At 44.0% G+C, this 24,093-nt stretch overlaps 1 protein-coding gene across 3 annotated transcripts in view; it reads left to right on the forward strand.

Annotated features, from left to right (window-relative positions):
* Frmd4a (FERM domain containing 4A) overlaps positions 1-24,093 on the forward strand; it is a 201,397-nt gene that overhangs the window by 81,414 nt on the left and 95,890 nt on the right. For all 3 annotated transcript variants that reach the window (XM_028764786.1, XM_028764785.1, XM_028764787.1), the window contains 3 exons: positions 3,851-3,935; positions 18,161-18,217; positions 19,447-19,469. In XM_028764786.1, coding sequence (XP_028620619.1) covers positions 3,851-3,935; positions 18,161-18,217; positions 19,447-19,469 — 165 coding nt within the window. The remainder of the gene's footprint in view (positions 1-3,850; positions 3,936-18,160; positions 18,218-19,446; positions 19,470-24,093) is intronic.

A 24,093-nucleotide genomic window follows, 5' to 3' on the forward strand; every position in this document is an offset into this window, starting at 1 on the left:
ACAGACACACATGCACACACACATACAGGCACACATACAGACACACACATACATATACACACACAGACACACACATAGACACGTGCATACACACAGACATACACACACAGACACACACACACACACACGCAGACACACATGCATACACAGACACACACACACACGAATACATCCTGACTCGTTTGGGCCCCAGTTAGTGCTGCCATTTGGGGACATTGTGGAACCTTTGTGACATGGGGCTTATCTACAAATGCAGGTTGCTGGAGGTAAACTTTGCAGGATATGTTTGCCCCGGTTCCAGCCTGAGCTCTGTGCTTCCACCAAAACGTGAACAAACCATTCTGTAAGCTCCCTCAGCTGCCATGCCTTCACCACCATGCTAGACCGGTGTCTCCAAACATTGACTCCAAATGAGTCCTTCCTCCTTTTCGTTGCTTCTGTGAGGTGATCCTTCACAGTGTCAAGAAAGGAACCAATACCGCCCCTTAGGAACTCTGAGCAAGATGGCCAGAGTGGAGACAAGCTGAGCATCAATGTTAGCAGTTAGTCATGTCAGGCTCTGTACTTGATCATAAGGCACCAAGATAACAGTGGTACGATAGCCCTCCAGGGGCCGTGGTTGTCAGAAATGACAGGGCTGAGGGAAGTGCTGAGCACTGTCCCAGGAGCTCAGGAGAGGGGCTTTGTCTGCATGTATGGTGGAGTTAGGGGTGCGGGGAGCAGGAGCTATAGAAATGTCCTCTGTAGGGCACTTTCAGGCTGAGGGATGAAGGGAGAGGGGTCATTTTGGGGAACGGAGGTGACCCTCTGTAGAATGGCTTAAGAAGAAGCACATCTGGAAAGGCTACATGTACAACTAGTCATGTGACTTCTGAGCTACCATAAACTTCCAGGGATGGAGTCTCATATTCACACAGCTAGCCATGAATCCACTGTGTCCGTGTCTCACTCTTAAAACGGGAACCAGTACCAGAACAGTAGCAGACTCCTCTGAAGGCTAACAGTGACCTTTCCACTATGTGATAATTTCAAGTCTATATTTGTAGAATCTGAAATAGCTCAATTTTCAAAGTACTTCCCTGTCTGTGTCACTTTTATTCCTCTTCGCAATAAGTTGCTGTTGTCTATTGACAGAGGTGACCTGCCTGTCTCTGAGTGGCACCAGGTTCACTGGCACCTGTACACAAATCCATACCACATTCACCAGAGCAGCCTCTTCACAAAATGGTAGTGGGCATCGCTCGCTTAGTCTACAGGCGAGAGGCATCTGAGACTGGCCTGCCTGGCCTGTGTCCGATTTCTCAGTCGTAGGAGGGATTTTTGCTCCTTTGTGTTTTAAGATAAGGTTTTGTGTAGCCTAGGCTGACCTCAAAGTCTTGCTATGTAGCTAAGGATGACTGTGAACTTCCATTTCTCCTGCTGGGACCTCCCACAGCTGGGACTACAGGTGTGTACCACTAAATTCAGTTTTGGCTTGCTGCTGCTGCTGCTGGTGGTGGTGGTGGTGTGGAGGCTGAGGAAGCTGTTTTGGTTTAAATTCCTGGTATCTAAAAATAAAAAGACTTCTTACATGGAGATCTATTGAGTCCCACTCTTTTCTACAGTTAGGAAAAGAGAAGCCCGATACAGTGATGTGTCATGCCCTAAGTTACACAGATTAGATTGCTGAAGTTAGACCTCTGATGCTTGACTTCCTCCCCAGAATTCTCCTCATCAGAGTGTCATGGTGCTGAATGGCCAAAGTGCATGCCTCTTATTACTTTGCCCACTTTCCTTTCTGCATCCCCTTTGTTTGTCTATTTCCTAAAACCCATAGAACCAGTGCCCGTCGAGTCTAGCCTGGGTTTTACTCAAACACCCTACATGGATCCTTAGACTGAATGGATACATTATCTGATTAAAGAATTTAATAAACTCTGAATCAATATATATAAAGGCATGTTTAATGCAAACTTAAATAATGTCAGCATGTTTCTTCTTGACAGAAATCCATACGCTCCATCAGATAAGAATTCAGTTCTCATTTGGCTTAACATGCATGCCTGTCACAGACTTAAGAACACTTATCCCAGCCTTTCGAGATGTGCCCTGGGATTCAGTCATGCTTCTCCACCCTCAGGGAAGCACATAAGAAGCCATGGCAAGAGCCATGTGACCACTGCCTGCTGCTCCACTGAACAGAACAAGTTCTCCTTTAAATCTAGCTTGACATTGATTAGAATTTTTTTTTTTTGAAAAAAAGTAACATGAGAGAAATATCGGAGAAATCGGGTAAGGATAAGGAAGTAGAAGGCCAGCTCGGAGTCTGAGATCGTCATAGTTATCACAGGTCTATGACAGACACATTCTATCTGTCTGTGGAGACGGCTTGAAAGAGCTTTGGAGAGGAGTGAGGGATGGATGGACCTGAGATGCCGCTGGCCTCTCAGCAGGAGCAGCTCAGTCTGCCTCAGTCTACCCTTGTTTTCGAATGACTATAAGTAATGCTTTGTTGCCACTTTCCTTGGGTTCATTTCCTTGGAAACTGTGTGCAGGAATTTCATGTGCCATCCCTGGAAAAAATCAAAATCCAAACTAAAAGTACATGAAAACTTAAAATGTATAGTGCTTGTTTGTTAATGCTTGTTAGGTTAATACACACATGTGCACATGCATGCACATGTGCACACACATACACACACACACACACAGACATTTTTCTCTTGGATATGTATTTTAAAGGTTTTTGGGTTGGATTTTAAATCAATGCCAAGAGCTGGTGAAACAGTTCTTCAGTAAAGTGCTTGTCTCTCCACACAAGCATGTCAATCTGAGTTTGATTCCCAGAACCCACCTGAAATCAGGAATGGTTGAACTTGCTTGTAATCCCACTGCTGTGGGTAGAGAAACAGAGATAGATCCTCGGGGATCACTGTCTAGCCACCATAGCATATTTGATGAGCTCCAGGCCAGTGAGGGATCGTGTTTGTTTGTTTGTTTGTTTGTTGTTTTTGAATGTGCACAGTTCCTAAGAAACCAGACTCAAGTTTGTCCTTTGACCTCCATAAGCATGTGTAGACATCTTTACACACACACTTCACATATATGTGAGTACATACATACATACATACATACACACACACGTGGTGTATGCACACACACGCGAGCATACATGTACATACCTCTTATTATCTAATGGCTTACTAGTTAGAGCTGCTTTGTCCTTATAGGAAGGCTGTTGTTATACTACAGAAGTTCCTTCCTGTATGTGTTATAAAGCTATTTATTTTTAGACTAATTTATGTATGCATGTGTGCACCTCCATAAGTTTATGTGTACCTCATATATGCAGATGCTCACAGAGGCTAGAGGGCATTGAACCCTCTGGAACTGGAGTTAGAGGCAGTTGTGAGCTACCTGATGGGGGTGCTGGGAACTGAGCCTGGGACCCCTAGCAAGAACCTCTAGCAAGTAAACACTCTTAACTGGTGAGATATCTCTCCAACCCAATATTATATTTTTAATATAATAAAAATGACTTCACTGTGTAGAAAAACAAGAATCGTAGAACCTTAGGGTTACATAGGTTGATATCTCACTAGGCTTTTGATTTGCATTTTCCTGGTGCACAGTGACACCTAGAATGTACTCTCATGTGCTTATTGGTCTTGAATGTATGTTCAGAAAATGCCTGTACACATATGTGTGTAAGACATGATATGCCCTAAAAGAAGGCATCAGAGGCGAGACTGGTGGCCCCTTTGCTTTTTCTTCATTCAGCACTGGACACTGCAGCTCTCTAAAGCCACCCAGCTCAGCTTTAGTGATTTCCACTCCCCCTGTGCCTCACACATAGTTTTTTCTCTTGCAGATTCTATATAGAAAGCATCTCCTACCTGAAAGACAACGCTACCATTGAGCTCTTCTTCCTGAATGCTAAGTCCTGCATCTACAAGGTAGGATTGTACCCTTCCCATTCAGTTTCCAAAGGAAATAGGATTTGGAAATATTTCCAAACCAAAATGTTTCCCACAAGCCAGTTTTATTGATTAGGAAGAGTTACTTATAAATTAATGGCTATAAGTAAATGAGAAACTGCATGTAAAGAAAGCCGCTGGCTGAACAGCATGACTTCTTCTAGTCCTGTCACTGTCCAGGCTTTACGGAAGTGTTCTTCGTGGGAGGGAGGTCAAAGCAGCAGAAAATCAATCAAGTAGTCACATCATATCCACAGCGTAGAGCAGACAGGAAGGAATGTGCACATGCTCACTTGCTTGCTTGTGCTCAGCTCAGCTTTCTATTATAGTTCAGGGCCCCTGTCTAGGGAATGATACCGCCAACAGTGGGCTGAGCCTTCCCATGTCAGTTAACCTAGTTAAGACCATCATTCACAGACCATAGACCTAACCTAGACAATCCCTCATTGAGACTCTCTTCCAGGTGGTTCTAGGTTCTGTCAAGTTGACAATTAAAGCTATCCATCATACACTCATCCTATGAGGCTCACATGAAGCACAGGCCTGGAGCTTTATGTGAATTGCCTGGATCCTCATATCTCTCCCATGAGGAAGATGAGGCACAGGGAGACTTCCATATCTAGTGGACAGAAAGTCACTCATTTGGTTCGGGGGAGCCCTACTTTAATCACTGAACCACCCTCTTTGCATTGTGTACCCAAATGTGAACATATATCATTGGTAAAGCGGCCACTGGATACTTTTGGAAAATTCTAAGGAGAACTTGTGACATGTGACTTTCATATTTCTTTAAATTCTGCTTTGGAGCACTGTAGTGGCTCACCAAACTTCAAAGCAGGAGAGCTGAGATGGCAGCTGCTAGCAACTGCTGCTTTCCTTTGGGGAAGTTCTTTACCTGGACTGCATGGGATAATCCCACCATTCAGAATGGTGGAGGGCCTGGTAAAAATCAAGTTCCCCTCTGCAGGAAGACCTCACTTGGTAGAAACTGATGAACCAGGACATAGACAGGACTCAAACCCGGAGCACACAGATGACAGTCCTTTACGTTTTGGTGACTAATGGGAAAAGACATTAATGGTAGCTCCAGGTTCCAAATTCCTACCTCTCTCTAATCCCTAATTTTCTCATTATAAAGTGGAAGGAATAATACTATCCAGATACCTTACAAACTATAGGAGCACCAGGTGGGTTGGTTTGTTTAATGAACAGGTAAGCTCTGTTTTTAAGTTGAGAAATAATTGAAGAACAAAGCTGAACACTGTCCACCAGGTGGCAGACGTGAGCTAAAATAAGTGGCTAGAAATCACTGAGCTTTGGAAAGGGCACTCAGACCACTTCCTGCTTTGTGCCCATGTATAAAGGGGAAGAAAGCTGTTTCCTAGAGTTGCTCAGTTTCTCTTGGTCATACACGCTGAGCTTGTGGAAAGCAAGAAGATTAAGTTCTCAGAAGCAACTATTACAGATTTCCCAAGAGCAGGTGCAAGCAGCCGTGCCTCCAAAACTGGCCTCGTTTAAAGTCCAGATGTTCCCAGCATAAATAAAAAGCAGGGAACCTTCCAGAGCCCTAGCTCTCCCTGCTTAAAATCCATTCTGGAACATGGTCACAAGCATAACCACAACTGACCAAAGTGTGTGTAGATGGAGTAACATCTCAGGACCACCTGCTTACCTCAGTCATCCAAGTATTTTTATGTGCAAGCACACAGATTTTACTAACAGGGCTACGTATTCATTTTGAGCCTTCTGAAACTTTGCCAAGGAGGAAGTTGATGTTCGTAAGAACTAGGAGTGACCAGACAGAAGTGCCCTATCAGCTACATTCAACAGCATGGAACAGAAACAGAAGTCCACACCATTGCAGATATCAAGGTTTTGCTGTGGCTGACACGGACTAAATATGAATGTTTGCCTCAAAATGTCTTCAACCTTCATTTTCTTTTTGACTAAACACCGATGTTGCGAGCCCAGCCCACGTCTTCTAGGAAACTCTCCTAAGACAAGTACTTAGCATTGTGCCGTGCACTTGATCAAGTCACTTGGATGCTGACACATTTTTCTTGGCTACCACATGTCCCCAGGTGCCACCCACATGTCCCCAGGTGTACACTGGGACATTATTAGCCCAGAGGCCAGGGTGATGTGCCCCCAAACATTGATTTAGCCAGGAGTGCAGTATCAGGCCACTTGCTATTTCTTGGAGACTGACTTACAGTGTTTTTCTTTCCATTTGCTTGCTTGCATTTTGCAGACTCCAGGTTGAGCATAGGGACTTACCTACATTAGGCAAGGACTCTACCACTAAGCTATATCTTGGGCTCTCTTTTTACCTTTTTTTTTTTAAAAAAAAAAAACACAATATCTCACTAAGTTACCCAGGCTATCGTTAAACTCACTGTATAGTCCAGGCTATCTTTGGACTTAAATTTTTCTGCCTCAGCCCCCTGAATAGCTGAATTACAGACCTGCACCACCATACCCAACTCCCACAGTATTTTAGAGCTAAGCTGTTGAAGTAAAATAAGCTATTCACCATGCTTCTCTGCAGATCTATTTCCATTTATATTTTAAAATATTAAGTTCTATTTTTGATACTGAGCAGAGCAGTTGCGAGGAGGCTCAGCAATTAAGAACACTTGCTATTCTTACAGAGGACCCAGGTTTGGTTCCTATCAACCACACAGTGGCTCACAGCTGTCCGTAACTCCAGTCTCAGGAGACCTCATGTACCTGAGCTACCGGCTACTCACATGACATACATAGACGCTTGCAGGCAAAACACACACATACACAAGCACATACACTGTCATAAACCACTGAAGTTAGATGGTTCCCGAAGGCTCGTTAACAAATATGACCATCTCTTCCACACCCAAGTCCCGCCCTTTAGAGTCGTGTTGCTGCTGCTTCTATTATTTGCTTCTTTATTTCTAAATAAACAGCCCAGGTCTTCCTGGATCTGTCACCCCTCCATTTATTGAATTCTTTGTAAGACAGATTGGGATTAGGGTGTCCCCATAGCCACCCACACTCTCCCTCTCCTAGGTTTCTCAGGCTAGGAGCATACTTCTGGGTAGAAGCCATAATAACCATGACATTATGACTAATCCAAGCATCATCCCGGGGCTGTGATTTCTTTTTTTTTTTTTTTTTTTTGGCAATGAGTTGTTTTACCTAAAGGGATTCGTTGTCTTGTTTTCACTTGTTTGACGTCTCTGTATCCTTGGCTTTTTCTCACAGTTCCTACAGATGCCCAGATATATTCTAGTATTCAGTCTCAATGTTATGCAACCCATCAGCAGTCTCTGGTTTGAGTTCTGTCACTGTTGCTGCCATTAATTTCCTGAGTCTTCCTCCTGGAACCCTCCGCCCTCCTGTTCCAACATGAACTTGGCCAATTTCACAGCTTTCTTCGTGGGAGGCCGCCTTCCTGTCTGGGTCTTTCCCCACCCCCGCTCTGTATTGGGTCATCTGTCTTCTGGGTTTTGTTTGCTTGTTTGTTTTACACTGATGTTTTCCTGGACAGCATCCCCAAGTACATCTAGAGAAAGGATATCCTAATACATCTGAAAATGTCTTTATCCTCCCTTCAAGGCATCTTAGAACAGTGGTTCTCAACCTGTGGGTCATGACCTCTTGGGGGGTCTAAGGACCCCTTCACAGGGGTTGCCTAAGAGCACTGGAAAACACATATTTCTGATGGTTTTAGGATCTGAGATGCCATTCCTCTATCATCTCTAGGCAGGTCCACCCACCTAAAGCTATTGTCATGAGAGGACCTGGCATTATGACCAACCCCATCACATACACCCTGAACAAATACAGGTGTACGTGACAGGGTTAGCACCATAATGTACTTACAATGGACCACACATGTGTAGAGAATAGTTACTATGTTGAAAGCAGCAGGATTGAAGGTCAAAATGGCACTTTATGAATTATAAATACTGGGTAAATGTAAAAACATGTACTGTAAAATCATCAACTACTGCAAATGTGTGTGTGTGTTTGTGCACGCGTGTACCATGCAAACTTAATCTAGACGAAGATCCATCTTTTTATATGCAGCTGTGGATGATGTGAATACTGCCCCTTGTTATAGTAACAGTAGCAAAATAATAGTTACAAAGTAGCAACGGAAATAATGTCATGTTTGGGGGTCACCACAACATGAGGAACTGTGTCAGAGTCACAGCTTTAGGAAGATTGAGAACCATTGGCTTAGAAGTTTGATTAGGTGTAGGAATACCAAATAACAGCATTTCTCAGAATAGCAGGTGATGTGCTGGAAATGTCTCCCATGCCACCACGCTGTCTCTCAACAGCTGGATCTTGGGGACTTTCCTCCTCTTTCTTCTTGATCTAAGATATCAGGAATGCTGGTCTTTGTGGACATTTTGTATCTCTTGGGTGATGGGTGGATACTTTTATCCTGGAGACTCATACTCTTTCTGAATTATTTCTGTGTTATCTCCTCTTTTACCTACCTCCTCTCTTCTTGGAAGTACTAGGAATCAGAAGCTACGGCAGGCTTGTGTCTAGGTTTCCGTTTCTGGCTTTTATTTTTGTTTTTGTTTTTATTTTTATTTTTGTTTTCTGGGAGGTTTCTGTCAGCAATGCCTTCCTTCTCTTCTTTTGGTTTTTAACCATAATGGGGTGTGTTTGTGTGTGTTTGTGTGTCTCTGTGTGTGTTTGTGTGTGTGTGTATGTATGTATGTAGTATGTATGTTTCAAAGAATGCCTTTATTTCTGATATCTCTCTCTCTCTCTCTCTCTCTCTCTCTCTCTCTCTCTCTCTCTCTTATCCTATTTTAGGGCCTGGAAAGATGGCTCAGCAGTTAAGGTGCTTTCTGTTCACTTGGTTTCCCCTCGCCCACATCAGGCAGCTCACAACTGCCTATAATCCCAGCTCCAGGGGAGCCAGTGCCTTCTGCTGACCTCCATGGGCACACACACATGCCTGGGATGCACACATACACACAAATAAAAACAAATGTTTGATACTGGGCTCCTGGTGTCAACCTCTAGCATCTACATTCTTTAAAAAAAAAAATACTTTATTGCCTTAAGAATATAATACTATCTCTTATCATTCTGATTTCATTAATTACTGTGCATGTTCAACTTCCTGCTTCTTCTCAGTTTGTCCTTTTCTATATTTGCCTTTTCTGTAGAATAGCATCCCCACCCCCTTCCACCAGCCACCAACTGCTACCCACACTCTCTCCTACTCTGTATGTGTATGTGGGCATGTAGGTATTCGTGTGTGGTGTGTGTGTGTGTGTGTGTGTGTGTGTGTGTGTGTGTAGGCCAGAGGTCAGCCTCCGTTGCCAGATGCTTTCCACCTTAGGTGGCTTCATCTGTTGCAGGGAATCCCAGTCTGTCCATTCATAGTTTCAAGTGAGCCAGGAGAAGCTGATGGGACACTCTGAAACCATGGGTCAAAATAATGCCTCAACGGCCCTGGGGTAGGCTCTAATGGTGAGCTGCTCTTTCTACGGGGACCTGAATATCAACTTTGGGTGAAGGACATACCCTCCCATTTCCTCCTGGGACATGCTCATCTTCAGGGTTTAGGAGAAAAAGTGGCCTCTGTTTGGAGTGTAAACTTCTTTCCAATGCAGCTTCCACTCATCTGAAGAAGACATTGCCTCTCACCTCTCCATCTATAGGCGGGTGGGGATGGTGCTTGTCTTTCATTTTCTTTGTTATTTTTATCAAGCCACAAACACAGTTTTCCTTCCTTCCTTCCTTCCTTCCTTCCTTCCTTCCTTCCTTCTTTCCTTCTTTCCTTCCTTCCTTCCCCAAGAGTGGAAAAGCACAACTCCAATGAATTCCTATCTCACTTTCTCTTCCTTTACACAGTCATAACTTCTACAAGAAAATCAGTTGGGGTGGGGGGACATCATAACTTAACCCAACTTAAACCATGTGAAAATTAAACCATGTGAGAACAGGGCTATTACCATACACTTCCAATGAGAAAGGAAGGACTGTAGTGGGGGCTTGCCAACACTCTGTATTGTCTAACAATGTTTATGATGTTTTAACTCTCTACAATGACAGATGGACAGTATGGGGGGAATTATGTTCAGGGGACAAGCAAACCTCCTTTAGAAGTATGTGTCTAGATCCATGGAAAATTCCAATGAGATGCTGCATGTTCCCTGGTGAAGATTGTGAGCCAGCAGAGTTCTCCTGCCAAACCCTCCCATCTGATCTCCTCCCTCTTTGAATGCGACGCCTTATGACAACTGGAGATGTCCATTAGTCACCCCATAGGAGGCAACCCAGCTGTCACAAAAGACGGGAGAGATTTGGGGACAATGGACTCTTGAGTTCTTGTTCCACATTCCATCCGAGGTGACTCTTCCATCCCCAGAGTTCTGCAGTGAGAACTGAAGTCGCTATCAAAGCTTAGTTTGCACAGCTGCTGATATAGTGGGGCATACTTAGAATCCTGGCACAGGGGAGGCCGAGGCAGGGGGATCATTCTAGACTGAAGATAAGAAGATTCTGTCTGAAAAGAGTTCAGGCAACTAGGGTTGAGTGCTGACCAAACTGGAAAAAACCCAAGGGTCCATTCCCAGTACTACATAGACCAAAGCAAGGGCATGCGCCTGCAATGTCTACATTCAGGAGGTAGAGGCAGGAGGCTCAGCATCTTACAGTCATCCTCCACTACTTAGCAAATTTGAGGCCAGACACACAGACACACACACACACATACACACATACACAGACACACACACAGACAGAGAGAGAGAGAGAGAGACGGAGAGAGACAGAGAGACAGCTACAGAATAGAGAGACAAAGACAGGTAGACAGAAAAAGAGACAAACAGAGATAGAGACACAAAGACACAGAAAGAAGCTTAAAACCCAGTCAATAAAGAGATGATTCAACAGTTAAGAGCACTTGCTGCTCTTACAGAGGACCTGGTTTTGGTTCCTAGCACCCACTTGGTGATTGACAACTTCCAGGAACTTCACTTTCAGGTGATCCAATGTTTACTTCTGACCTCCTGAACACATGCAGCACACATTCAGGCAAACAAACAAATGTATAAAACAACTGATTTTTTAAAAATAGACATCACACTCACCTCCCTACAAAAGCTAGGTTATAAATTGATGTCTTTTTAAAGTTTTGTTTTAGATGGAAATATTCTATGCTAATTTAATCTAATAGCTTTTAAATTTTCTATTTAGAAAGAACAATTCCCACAAATTATGGATCCTAAAGGTACAAAGGAAATTCAAAAGGGTTTCCTTTAACTTTTAGCTTTAATCAGCTCCACACACAAAACCCGGGAGAGATAAATCAGCTCCTAAATCCAAAAATAACCTTCAATTCCACTACTCAGAGGAGTTGTTTGATATTTATTTGCTGTCGGTGGGATGACCTAAGTTTTGCTGCTCAGAATGGCTGCTGTGTGGTTGTAAATCTCATACTCAAACCCGTAGCTTTCCACCCTTTGTATCCACTGCAGTTCAGTTGTACTTAGTCTCAGTGTTTATCCCAGTCAGTTTCAGCTGAGCCACAAGCCCAAGGTCTCCTTCTGCAGATGGAGTGAAATACGCTTCCTCCGGCAAGAGAAAGGAGGCGTGCCCATTTTTCTGACTGGATTTTTACCACCACCTCATTACCTGTGACTGACTATGTGTAGCTGATGAACATAAAATTGCTTTTTATTCGTGACTCTCCAATCCCACCCAAGTTTGGTGCTTATATCAATCTCTGGCATTGCCCTGGCAGCAAAAGCAGAGGGTGACAGGACAGACAGAGCCAGGCAAGGTGGTTCATTTCTATAAGCTCAGAACTTGTAGATGGAGGCAGGAGGACCAAGAGTTCGAGGTCATCCTCAGCTAAATAGCAAGTTGAGGCTAGCCTGGACTACATGAGATCTTGTTTCAAAAGCTGAAGAAGAAAGAACAGGAATGGAGAGAGAGAGAGAGAGAGAGAGAGAGAGAGAGAGAGAGAGAGAGAGAGAGAGAGAGAGAGAGAAACTGGAGAAAGAAAAGCCCATGTGTGTTGAAAGGTCTCATCCATCCTTCTTTCTGAGGTATCTGCCTTAGTCCTGGATCTTTACATACTCACCCCAGGTATAATTATTCTTGGGTTTCATTGGCCTCTTAAATCTAAGTACTATCACTCTTGTTGATACTGAAATAAATGGTCTATATAGAAGAACTTCAAAGAGCTTTGTTATTGAACCTGTGAGGTCACCTCATCTGTAGGTGGGAGAAACGAAGCCCAGAATCTAGTTCCACAAGATGAGGAACCAACATAAATAGTAGCCTCGGAATATCAGCCTCATGAAGCCCCATCCTTATCTCCCAGTGTTGGTAAAGAAGATGTCGTGTGTGTGCCTGCATTGCCAAGAGCATAAAAACAGGGACAAGAGACTTTCTTTTTCAACCTTTCAGAAAGGAACTCCCATGGACTGATCTTCTTGGCAGTGCATAGCAGACTTGGTGAAGAACAGTTCTTAGGACCTCCATGTAGGCTGTCTACAGCAGTTAGCAGGAGAAACCCCAGGGAAATTGCAGGGAGGGCGCCATGGGAATAGCAAGGTACTTCTGTGGATCATGAGACAAACATGACACAACTTGACTGCTGAAGGCCTGGCACATGGCTGACGAAGAGGAACTCTGCAAGTTTGCAGAGGTCCCGTCCATGCCCAGACGCAACTCCACACAGTCATTATGAGTTGTGCAACAGGGCCTGGTAGCCAAACAACTGCAGAAGGTAGCCAGGGAGATCACCTACATATGACCTCATACCCCAGTTGGATGCTATACACCACATAGGCCAGGGTTTTCCACAGAGAAACATAGGAGGATACTGTGTGGAGCTGGCCCATGTGACTGAAGGCTGAGAAGTCTATGGTGTGTGTGCTACCTGCAAGGTAGAGTGTAGAAAAGTTGCAGTTGTGACTCAGCCTAGAGGCCTGAGAACCAGGGAGGCCAGTATTATAAATTTCATCCTCAGGACAGGAGAAAACGAGATGGGATATATTAATTCACAGAGTGAGTCATGAAGCTGGATGTGCAGGGACACATCTGCAATCTCAGGACATGAGAGGCTGAGACAGAAGAATCACAAGTTCAAAGCTGGTTTGAGCGACATAATAAATTCTAAGCTCAGTCCCACTCCCAGTGGTATTCTCAGTTTTTTATACTTGTTCCTCATGTTGTCCATTCTAATTATTGTCTTAATTTCTTTTCTTGTGGATGTGATAACACATTCCAGCAGAGGCAACTGTAGGGTTTATTCTGACTCACAATCCAAAGGCTTGGTCCAGCGTAATAGGGAGGTCAGATTAGCAGAAGCTTGGGATATCACATCACATCCGCCATCAAGAAACACAAAGGCATGAATGCATGCAGCTTCTTAACCCCCCTTCTCCATTCACAGTCCAGGATCCCAGCCAAGGAATGGTGCTGGCATCAACAAAACAGGCCTCCCCGCCTCAGTTAACGTAATCAGGATAGCCCCTCACAGACGTGCCCAGAAGCCCATCTCCTAGGCAATTCTAGTCTCTGTTGAGAAGGTAGTTAACACTAATCATCTCATTTGTTGTATGGGAAAAGTAGGACTTTCTCAACCTAACCACAGAGGAATGCTTTCCCTTGAGATTCTTGGTAGGACATGAGAAGTACCAGCAAAGTCTCTGAACCATGAGTCAGGAAACCCTGTTGCATGAGGGTATTTTTTTGAGCACGTCAAGATCCTCTGATGTCAGTCTTCCGGAGAGAGTTGATAGCCACCGTAAAGCTGCTGATGGATGCCCTGGGTTCTCCTCCTGAAGTTGCTTCATCGCTTTAGATAAAGCAGTGCTGAGCAAAAGGAAGTGGTCTGTCTTGTCCATCTGCACCAAGAATATGCATGCATGCCTGTACTCACCTACAGAAAACCACATTCTATCACTCTAAACCATTTCCCAAAGAGCAAAGGGAATGACGCCCTTTCTCTCAGTAGTGAGGAAAACAGAGGCCCAAAATGCATACATCATGGCCTCAGTAGCCAAAAGATATGACATCCCCTCTCAATGGAAAATTATCACATGTTTCCCACCACCCTGGATTCCTAGGCAAGATGCATGCTCAGGAAATGACCCAGCAGGAGCCCCTCCTCAGATGATGCTGGAACCCTTGAAGCTCCAGCACAGGGCTAAGGATAGAATAAGCCCACAGGAATGTCACAGCGCCCGCCTTCGAAGGTGGCCAGGTGGAAGCCACTCACAGCTCTTTCTTGAAGAGCCTCCTACCTCTCCCTCTCCCTCCCCCCCCCCATTTCTCCATTTTGTCTTCTGTCAAGGGAAAGCCCACAGCCCCAGGAATGGATGGGGGCTCTGTATACTCTTTGTTATCTTGATCAGTTTGTTTCTCTGCTGGACAAGCACACAAAGGGACCCACTGCCTGGGAAGCCAGCTGAGGGGAAGGTAGAGACATCTTTTGGACGTCACATGACAGCTGGAACCTGGTGCGAAGATCTCTGGAACTTCTGACTAGTCCTCTGTGGTTGAACTCGGCTTTCTGGGGAAACTCAGGAAGTGAACAGAAAATCAAAGGCTCTGTTTGTTTCATTATGGCAAAATCTTAAAGATGTAACCACCTGGAAGAAATAAATGCAAAAAGTGTTATTGATTATAATAAAGAAATAGCAAGTGTATTAAAATAAAAGATAGAAAAATCACTGTGTAGGGAGGCTGTAGGGAATTGAACTAAGACTTGGAGAATATACACTATCATATGTCTGAAAATTATATGTAACGCATGAACTACTTGCAAATAAATCTAACAAAATACATGCGAGGGAGAAAAAATCTGGAGAATAGACAAGTTCTCGACAGTCAAGAACATCCTACTGTTCTGAGCTTAGTTCTGTACTGTCTCTAGATTAACTCCTCTGAAGGCATCCAGTGATTATTAAATTCAGTAAATATTTACTAAGAGGTAATGGCTCAAACTTATCCATCAGACTTGCTCTGTGAGCACAGTCTGAGGCATCTCATTCTGGCTTCTTTCCCTCTGTTGCTGGACATATTCTGATTCTGGGTGTTTTGTAGTCTCTTCATCTGAAGGGAAAGAGAAAACTCACCCTAAAGATATTCATTTCCACTCACCCTAAGGACAGCTATAGTGAGAGAGAACTTGCCTAAATCAGGCCAAATGTTTACGACTGTTACTTGGAGCTTTACTATAGCTGGCAGAGCACCATGTGTAATAATCACCTACAGAACCTACGTAGAATGTAGGTTCTACACAGAATGGGCTAGGCAAAAGAAAAGGCCTTCCTTCCTTTCCCCACCTCTCCTTCCCCACACAGACAACTTACATCTAGCAAATGAATCAAATTATGAGCCAGACACTGTGCTCCTGCTCAGGGCTGTCTGCCAAAGGTTGATTTTGAGTTACACATGAGATAAGCCTCCCAGCTGGTGTTAACCATTAGCCCCCTGTTGACCATTCACTACATCGTAGGTGTAAATGTTTAACAGAAGGGCTCACACGTGCGTGCACACACACACACACACACCAGTGTGCTTCCAAGTACCATGAGCTCTTTAGCAAACTGATCAGTGGGAAAGGAAATGAATAAAATTAGAAATGATCTATTGCAGAAACCCTGGACAGTTTCTATGGACGCATTTGTACTCTGTCATGTGACAGGAGCTGGTAATCCCCCTGCCATTGCAAACATTCTCCCACATCCCAGCTCTGACAGGGCAGATGAACTGCAAAGGCCGTTAAGCTCCTGTGACTGGCTACACATACAGAATGGTTGTCTCCTATCCCTTCATATGGTTGTTAGACGGTTGTTAGTTCTCTCAAGTTGAGTTGCACTGTCTTTATCTATCTTTGGAATTCCTTGACTGGAGACCTTGAGGATATACCCTCTTCAGAAGATGCGGACTGCTTGAATACATTGTCATGGGTTATGGTGGGCAAGCTTAAACACCTCCCCCAGACTAATTAGACAATCCATATATCAGAGTTTGGCTTGTAGTTCAAAATACCTCTTAATTTAAATTACTCCTCAGCGCTAACTCCAGTTATAAATTTTGTTCTGAGAGGGTGCTGGCTGTGACTGAGACATATTAACTTGGAAGGGGGCAAGCCCTAAATAAGGCCACATATTAGACAAGAAGTTGTGGTTTTCCGGCACAGTAACAGCCATTACAGCCCTCACAGTCTGAGGCAAGTCAGAGCAAATTTTTGGATTCCATTCTCAGAAGAAAAAAAAAAGATGTTAAGCTGTCTAGTCTCTGAGTCTCTCCTACCTTTCCCTCTTGGCCAGCCATTCAGTATCAGATCTATTGATAACAGAGAATGAGAAAGAAAGAGGTCCTGGGCATGGTGGCTCATGCCTTCACCACAGGACCTGAAAGACTGAGGCAGGAAGATTACCATCCGTTTAAGGCCAGCCCGAGCTATAGAGTGATAGGCCTGAGTTTCTCTCTGTCTCTAACGCTACAGACTGTGTATAATAAGGCATTAAGAAAGTTGGTCGTGTCATGTGTATACCACAATAGTACAGATATCTTTGGAGGCCGTGGACATATGTATTGCAGGGATGGTGTCTCAAGTGTATGGGCCTGTCTCCAAACCCACCAAACTGTATATGATAAACACATCAACTTTTTGAGTGTTTCAATTAGTGCCCCCAATGGTGCTATTTTTACAAACATAGGAACTCCAGGCCCGTGGCAGGACGTGCTCTGATAGATGTGGTAAGTGGTTTTATTGTTAAGCAGGCATCGAGTATATTTATATAAACTACAGTGCCTGTGACACCACTAGATGATGGCATCTTATGAGACCACTGGAGTAAACACATGGCTGGCATTGATGGGAATGCCCTTACTTAGAATGTCACTATGTCTGTGGTTGACAAAAAAATATACATTGGATTCTTTTTTTCAAAAACCAAGACTTTTTTTTTTTAAGATCATGCCCCACAACCATTTGGGGACTACATAAAAGAATAGAAGAATATTTAAATTAGAGACCACGCTAGTAGTGACTAATAGGACCTTTGTGGAGACAGAATCACTATAGATCTATATTAACATGATAGCCGCTAGCCACCCTGAGCTCTGAGCACACGGGAGAACTATGGCCGGTACTACCAAGGAACTGTATTTTCAGTCTTGCCTTGTTTAACTTCAAATTGAGTCATGACCCCATTATAACATTTCTTCCAATGAACCCTCACTACAGGTTCTAAGGCAGAATTCAAACAAACAAAAACCATAGCAGGGCTGAGCGTGGTTGTGCATCCGCAAGTCACAGCACTTGGGAGGCAGAAGCAGCTCTGAGCCCTGAGCTCTGAGCCAGCCAGGGCTACATAGCGAGACCAGTAAGACCTTATCTCAGAAAACAAAAGTGATATATTTGGTTATTGAGCAGCTAAGTCACTTATTTCCAGTGACTAAAAAGATCAGCAGCTTTGAGGCTGGAGAGTGGTTATGAATACTGGCCACTGTTCCAGAGGACTTGGGTTTAATTGCCAGCACTTATATGTATGTCTGTGTACCATAATGCATACAGATGGCTTATAGCCATCTATAGCTCCACTCCAAGGGGATTTAGCATCCTCCTTGCCCTTCGCTCTCTCTATCTTTCATCTTTTTCCTCTCCCCCTCCCCAGTCCCTCTCTTTACACACACACACACACACACACACACACACACACACTCCTTCTACATGCATTATGATACACAGACATACATGCAGGTAAAACTCCCATTCACATGAAATAAAAATTACAAAGTTGAACAGATTTATAGAAATCTGGACATGGTCTGTTCTTTACTGTCACATCCAAATCTGAAGATGACATATAGGCTTCTTTGAAAAGATCTTGGGGACTATTCAGGACCAAGTCTTTCTGAGAAATTGTCTAAAGAACCAAAGACACTCCAAATGTATTTGTGATTCTGCGGAACTTCCAAGAAAGACCAGATCTCTTCCATGGGAGCAGCAGTAAGGAAGCTGTTTAGGCACCAGACTAAGAGTGATGTGAATCATGCCTCAGATCTCCATACTTGGGGGCAGAGGCAGGAGGATTGTGAGTTTGAAGCTAGCCTGGACTACATCACAAGATCTTCATTTTAAAGTTTTTAATTAATTAATTATTCAAAACTAAGTAGACACAATAAGAGACTCACTTTGTTTTGTTTTTTCTTTTCAGGAGCTTATTGATGTTGACAGTGAAGTGGTGTTTGAATTAGCTTCCTATATTTTACAGGTAAGTTGTTTTACACACACACACACACACACACACACACACACACATACAAGAAGGTGTGGCTGCCATGTACAAACAACAGTCAAGTCTGCTGTCTGACTTTCTAACCTTTTCTAGTCACAAGATGGAAGGAGCTATTAGGAATACTCGTGCCATGCCATAAGCAGAGATTTGAACTGTTCCAATATTTCAAGATAGTATATCGTATGACCTTAGGGAAAGTTGTGTGTTTAACCTGCAATCACTCGGTTCTCCATTCCTCACTTAAGTTTGGTACCTTCTTTTACCCTAAAAAAAAAAAAAAAACAGATGAATATCTAGATGAAGTCACCTCCTGTCCCCCCCAGAAAGGCAAAGTAAAAGCCTTTAGCCTGAGACAGACAGACAGACAGACAGACAGACCAGACAGACACACAGACACACAGACAGAGGCGCAGGAGTATCATCTGTAATGTTGGCACAATGAATTGGAACTCTACCACAAGATATTCTCTTAACAAGTGTTCATTGAATGCTGCTGTGTCTGAGGTAGCCTACCACACTCCCTGACACTCATATGGCCTCTGCCTTACAATTCTTTGGTATAATTGGGAAGGAATTCAAAATGGCAGAACTGGACTATAGCAGCCTGGCACTGTGGCATGCACCTATAATCTCAGCTGCTTTGGAGATTGGACCAGGAGGGCAGACTGCAGCTGTCTCAAAGAACGGGAAGAAGCGAGGGTGGAAGGGAAGGGGAGGAAAGAGGTAAGAGAGGCATTAAAGGAGAAAGGGGGAAACAAAGTGTGGGGGAAGAGAGATAGTGGGAAGGGGAGGGAAGGAAGGAGGAGGAGAGAGATAAAGAGTATGTGTGTGACCTAATATAGTTAGACCAAGGCCTTGAAGTATAAATTGTATAAACCTTTGTGAGGTTTACCTTGTGCCTCTTATTCAGGTAGCTTATGTATATATTCTCCCTGACTCTGACCCGCCAGACAGGGTCTCACTGTGCAACCAAGGCTCATTTCAAACTCAGAATCCTCCTGCCTGAGCCTCTCAAGCACTGGGAATTATGGGATTGTTCTGTCACTGCTGGCTTAGCATTTCTTTTCATTGAATTACAGAGCGGACAGGGTGACACAGAGGGAAGCTGGTCTGTCTTACCCAACAGAGAAGTAGCCATGATGGCAGGGCTTGCTTTTAAGTCTTAACGACAGTCTGATGTTTCACTCATTTTTTTTCTCCCACAGGAAGCAAAAGGAGATTTCTCTAGGTGAGTCCCCCAAAGTTGTTCTCTTGTTAGCTGAAAGATATATTTGTTTTTTTCCTTTTATCTAAAGAAACTGCCTTGAAGGAGGACAGAGTATTAATTAGTGAGATCCAGATATCATACTGTCAACTAAGCAGGCAGTCTGGCAAGGCATGCCCAGAGTTAGTGAGGACACTATTCTTACGAAATGAACCTAATGAGAAGAGCTCAGAGTCCAGTGTCTCCAACAGCCATTGTTCTTGGGCCTGGTGTGTTGACCATGCGTCTGTGGGGAGCCAGGCATCACTTCTGGGGTGTAAATTGGGTTGCATATAACCTGACAGCTCTAAGGAATAGATGTACATCTTCCCTTCCCCCTTCTCAACTTAGCCACTGACTTTCATGGGGAAAATCCCTACCATATAGGGAGCTCCAGGGAAGCTTCAGGGAAATAGTAACAGCATAGAAATGCACACCTGTTGGCCTTCTGTGGAAAGATGCTATGTTGAGAAAAAATAGACTTAACTTCTAAGTCCAGCTTGAGTGATCCTGTAGAGCTGCTAACTTGGGTCATGTCATTCATTCATTCATTCATTAAACACAGGGCAGACAGGGCAGCAGAGCTGAGATTGTCCTCACTCTCTCAGGAGCAACAGAGCCCGCACAGCAAGGGGACTATAGCTACCCTCAACAGAACTAACTGTGCATAGACAGGCATCATCCAGGTATTCTGTTTTATCAGTGTCTACTGAGGAAAGCCCAGGATAGCCCATTGTTTAGGATCAAGGTCTGTCTGTAAAAGAAATGACTATATGACCAAGAAAGTAGACTATCAAGTCATTGGGTTCCAAGGGTTGGGGCTTATGGCTCAGTAGTGGGATATCTGCCTAACCTATATGAGGCTAAGTATATCCCCAGCACGGAAGGAAGGAGGGAGGGAGGGAGGGGAGGAGGGAGGGAGGGAGGGAAGGAGGAAGGGAGGGAGGGAGGAAGGTATCAACAACCACAACCCCAAACCCTACCCCTACCCTAAACCCTTACCCTAAAGCTTACACTTATTCTTATACTTACCCCTTACTCCTAACCCTACTCCTAACCCTGCCCCCAAGCACAAGGAAGGTATGCATCAGATCTGTGGAAAAGGTTCAGGGGATAAAGCATTTGCTATTTAATCTTGAGGACTTAAGTTCAAAGCCCCAGCAGCTATTTAAAAAGCACAGTACCTACTCCGCATGTGTACCACCAGTGCTGTGGCAGAAATAGGCAGAGACAGAGAGAACCCTAGGGCTCACTGGTCAGCCAGTCAGTCAAGCCGCTGAGCTCCAGAGGGAGACCCTATCTCAAAACAGAGAGACCGGAAGTGACCAACGAAGACACCTGACGTCAGCTTCTGATCCCTACATTTGCCTACACAGAAGGCTGCTCCTGAACACACACAAACACATTGTATTTCTACCCCATGCATGCTGCTATCTCCAAGGTTTTTTTGTTTTTGTTTTTTTAACCTATAAATATAACCTAACCAGACCTGAGGTGTATGGATTCAGTTAAAGCCACAACTAAATGGAAAGGAAAATTTTTAAATCTAAAACAGTAGTTGGCATACTTTTTGTAGAAACCTTGTATCTGGCTTTCCTGGGTCACTGGGTCCCCACAGCAGGCACTTCGCTTTGACCAAGTGTCAAAGGAACTGACAGTCATGTGTCTGGAGAACTGAGCAGCGTGGTTCTGTTTCAAATAAGGCTTTATTTAGGGAACAGATAATTTGAATGTTACATAAATCTTCGTGTATCATGGATTTTTCTTCCTCTCCTTCCTTCTTTTCTCTCGTTCCCCCTTCCCTCTCCTTTCCCTCACCTTCTTTATTTAAAAATGTAAGACCCACTCCAAGTTCACAGGCCATGCAAACACAATCAAAGACGGATAATTTGAGCCTGTGAGCTGGAGTTAGCTGATCCATTGCTCTAAATTGTAGTCCTTTTACCTCACTTTGACTGTTTTCTGTAAAGAGCACTCAGAGCCTCCTTTCTCTAGGTCTTTGGCAGGAAGGGGGGGTGAGATTTTCACTACTTAACAGGTGTCAGAGGTCTTAGCTAGAGACCTTGAACTTGGCATATGGCCAGTTCCCATTTACTGAATTTGTTGAATGAAGCTTGTCCAGTTTGTAGAAACTATAACTTGTAGTCTGTTCTCTGCTCCTTTCTTCTGACCTGAGTTGGGGATTAGGTCTGAGGGGTTTTTTTTAACAATTGTCTAAGTCCCACCTACTTAAAAGGTTTCTGCAGTTCTGTGGAGACTGGTTGAAAGTCCGCACTTTCAGCGGGAGTTTGATGAAACTTCCCCATCAGCCAGCTCAGAACCCTGCTGCAAATAGTCCTTCTTTTTGAGACACCCTGATAGGGTGGAATGTGGACTGGAAACAAACCCATCTGTCCCACAGATCATGGGAATGTGGCCACACAGACCGACAGTCAGGGAGGAGGAAGAGCAGAGCCAGGCCTGGCAATCTTTCAGGGCCCCTTGTGAGCTCCAGTCTGCTAGCCTGTGAGCAGAAAGAAGATATGCAAAGGGTGTTTCATTGGTCAGAGTTGTCTAGAGGATTTTTGTAGCTGCAGCTGTCTAAAGAGAGAAGTAGCAGCCAGGAGAAGGGAAGGCCAGACAGTTCACGCAAGGTCAGTTTATCTCACTCCAGAAACTTCACCCCACAGAGTGCAGAGGTGAGCTGTGACAAGCAAACCCCTGATAACATACCATTTTCTAAAGCAGGCTAGAGATTGGTAACACTTTGGAATTTTCAGGGCCACTGTGCAGACATGAGGGTCAGCATGTCAGCTAGGACCAGCATTGTGCATGTATCATGCCAGCACTGTGGGTAGGAATGGGGACAAAGACAGAAAATCCCTCCAGTGCTCATTGGCCAGACAGCCTAGTAGAACTAACCTATAGCTGCAATATGAGACTATCTAAAAAAGATAAAGTTTAGAGCAATCATGGAAGACCCCTGATGCCAACCTCCAGTTTCCACATACCTTCAAGCACATGTGCTCACACCCCTAGGAACACATCCATAAACTACACACATTAAAAAGAAATAAATAATAAAATATTAAGAAAACCAGTCTTAAAAGATAGTAGCATATGCTTGAAATTTCAAGTAAGACACACCATTTTCCTCTTCTTCTCCCTCCTCCTCCTTCTCCTCCTCTTCTCTTTTTGATCTTTTAAAACGTGGTTTCTCTGTGTAGCTCTAGCTGTCCTGGAACTCACTCTGTAGACCAAGTTGTCCTTTAACTCACAGAGATCTGCCTGCCTCTGCCTCCCAAGTACGGCGTTAAAGGTGTGTGCCACCACTGTGCAGTTTGATGCTTCCTTTTTTATGTGTGCCTCTTGCAGGCCACCTCAGGGAAGATTCTCCAAACAAGGAGTTGGCCATGGTCGGTTTGCTGAACATCAAGTGTTTTAGCTTTGGCATTTGAATTGTTTTAGTTCTGCAGCAACTAACTTTTGATACTAGTCACTAATGCAAGTTCTCTTACTGTGTGCAAGTGAATAGTTTTAACTTGTAAGTATTACCAGTCATAAATATATTTTCCTCAACAAACATCAATAAAAGTAAGCTTAGAAACACAGACCTTTGGAGAAGGCTTTTATATATTTAACATAGGATCCAAGGCTTAATTCTAAGATACCATAGAATCAAATGGTCTTTGAAATTTGTGGCCTTACTCAAAGTCAAAGTGACTCTGGGGCTGGAGCAAAGGCTCCGTGGTTAAGAATACTTGCTTCTCTTCCAGAGGACCTGAGTTCAATTTCCACCATCCACATGACAACTCACGACCATTTATAACTCGAGATGCAGGGAATTAGTACCTTCTTCTGACCCCCAGGGGCACTGCATTAATATGGGATACAAATATACAATCAAAACACCCATGAATATTAAAAAAAAAAATAAGTCAAAGTAAGCCTTTCACAACCTCGAGAGTCTCGAATCTGTCCCTTCCTAAAGGCCTTTCCTGCCCCAGGCACTGCATGTCTACACTCAACAGTTCAAGTGTGGCCTGACTCTACTTGTGCAGAATGAGTATTAAAAACCTGCAAACCATAGGAACATCTTCACTGAAGCACAAGGAAAGGAGGTTATCTGTGCAGCTGAGAGAGGCTGGAAGTGCTGACATGGTGTTCCTAGGAAGAGACTGATAGGGAGGCAGTCCTGAACAAGAGCCACTCACTCCGCCATGTCACTCAGGGCCTCCTCTGGTTCTCCTTTAGGCCTCCCTTTTTGCTCAGCACGTGCCTGAAGGGCTGTCCTGCCAGTTTCTCCTATTTGTCAGTAGAAATGCTCGCACTCTCTTCTTACAGGTTTGGGAAGGTTTTTTTGTTTGTCTGTGTTTTGTTTTGTTTTGTTTTGTTTTGTTTTGTTTTGTTTTGTTTTGTTTTGTTTTGTTTTGTTTTGTTTTGAGACAGAGTCTCTCTACCTAGCCCTGGCTATCCTAAAACTCACTCTGTAGACAAAGCTGGCCTTGAACTCACAGAGATGGTCCTCCCCCTACCTCCCAAAAAAGTGTCTACAACTCTAAGCAACATTCTTACTGAACGTGATAGTGCAAGGGCTGAGCTATAGACAGTTAGGTGAGCAGTGCCAACG

Source organism: Grammomys surdaster, unplaced genomic scaffold, assembly GCF_004785775.1.
Source record: "Grammomys surdaster isolate TR1022 unplaced genomic scaffold, NIH_TR_1.0 146, whole genome shotgun sequence".
Lineage (NCBI taxonomy): Eukaryota > Metazoa > Chordata > Mammalia > Rodentia > Muridae > Grammomys > Grammomys surdaster.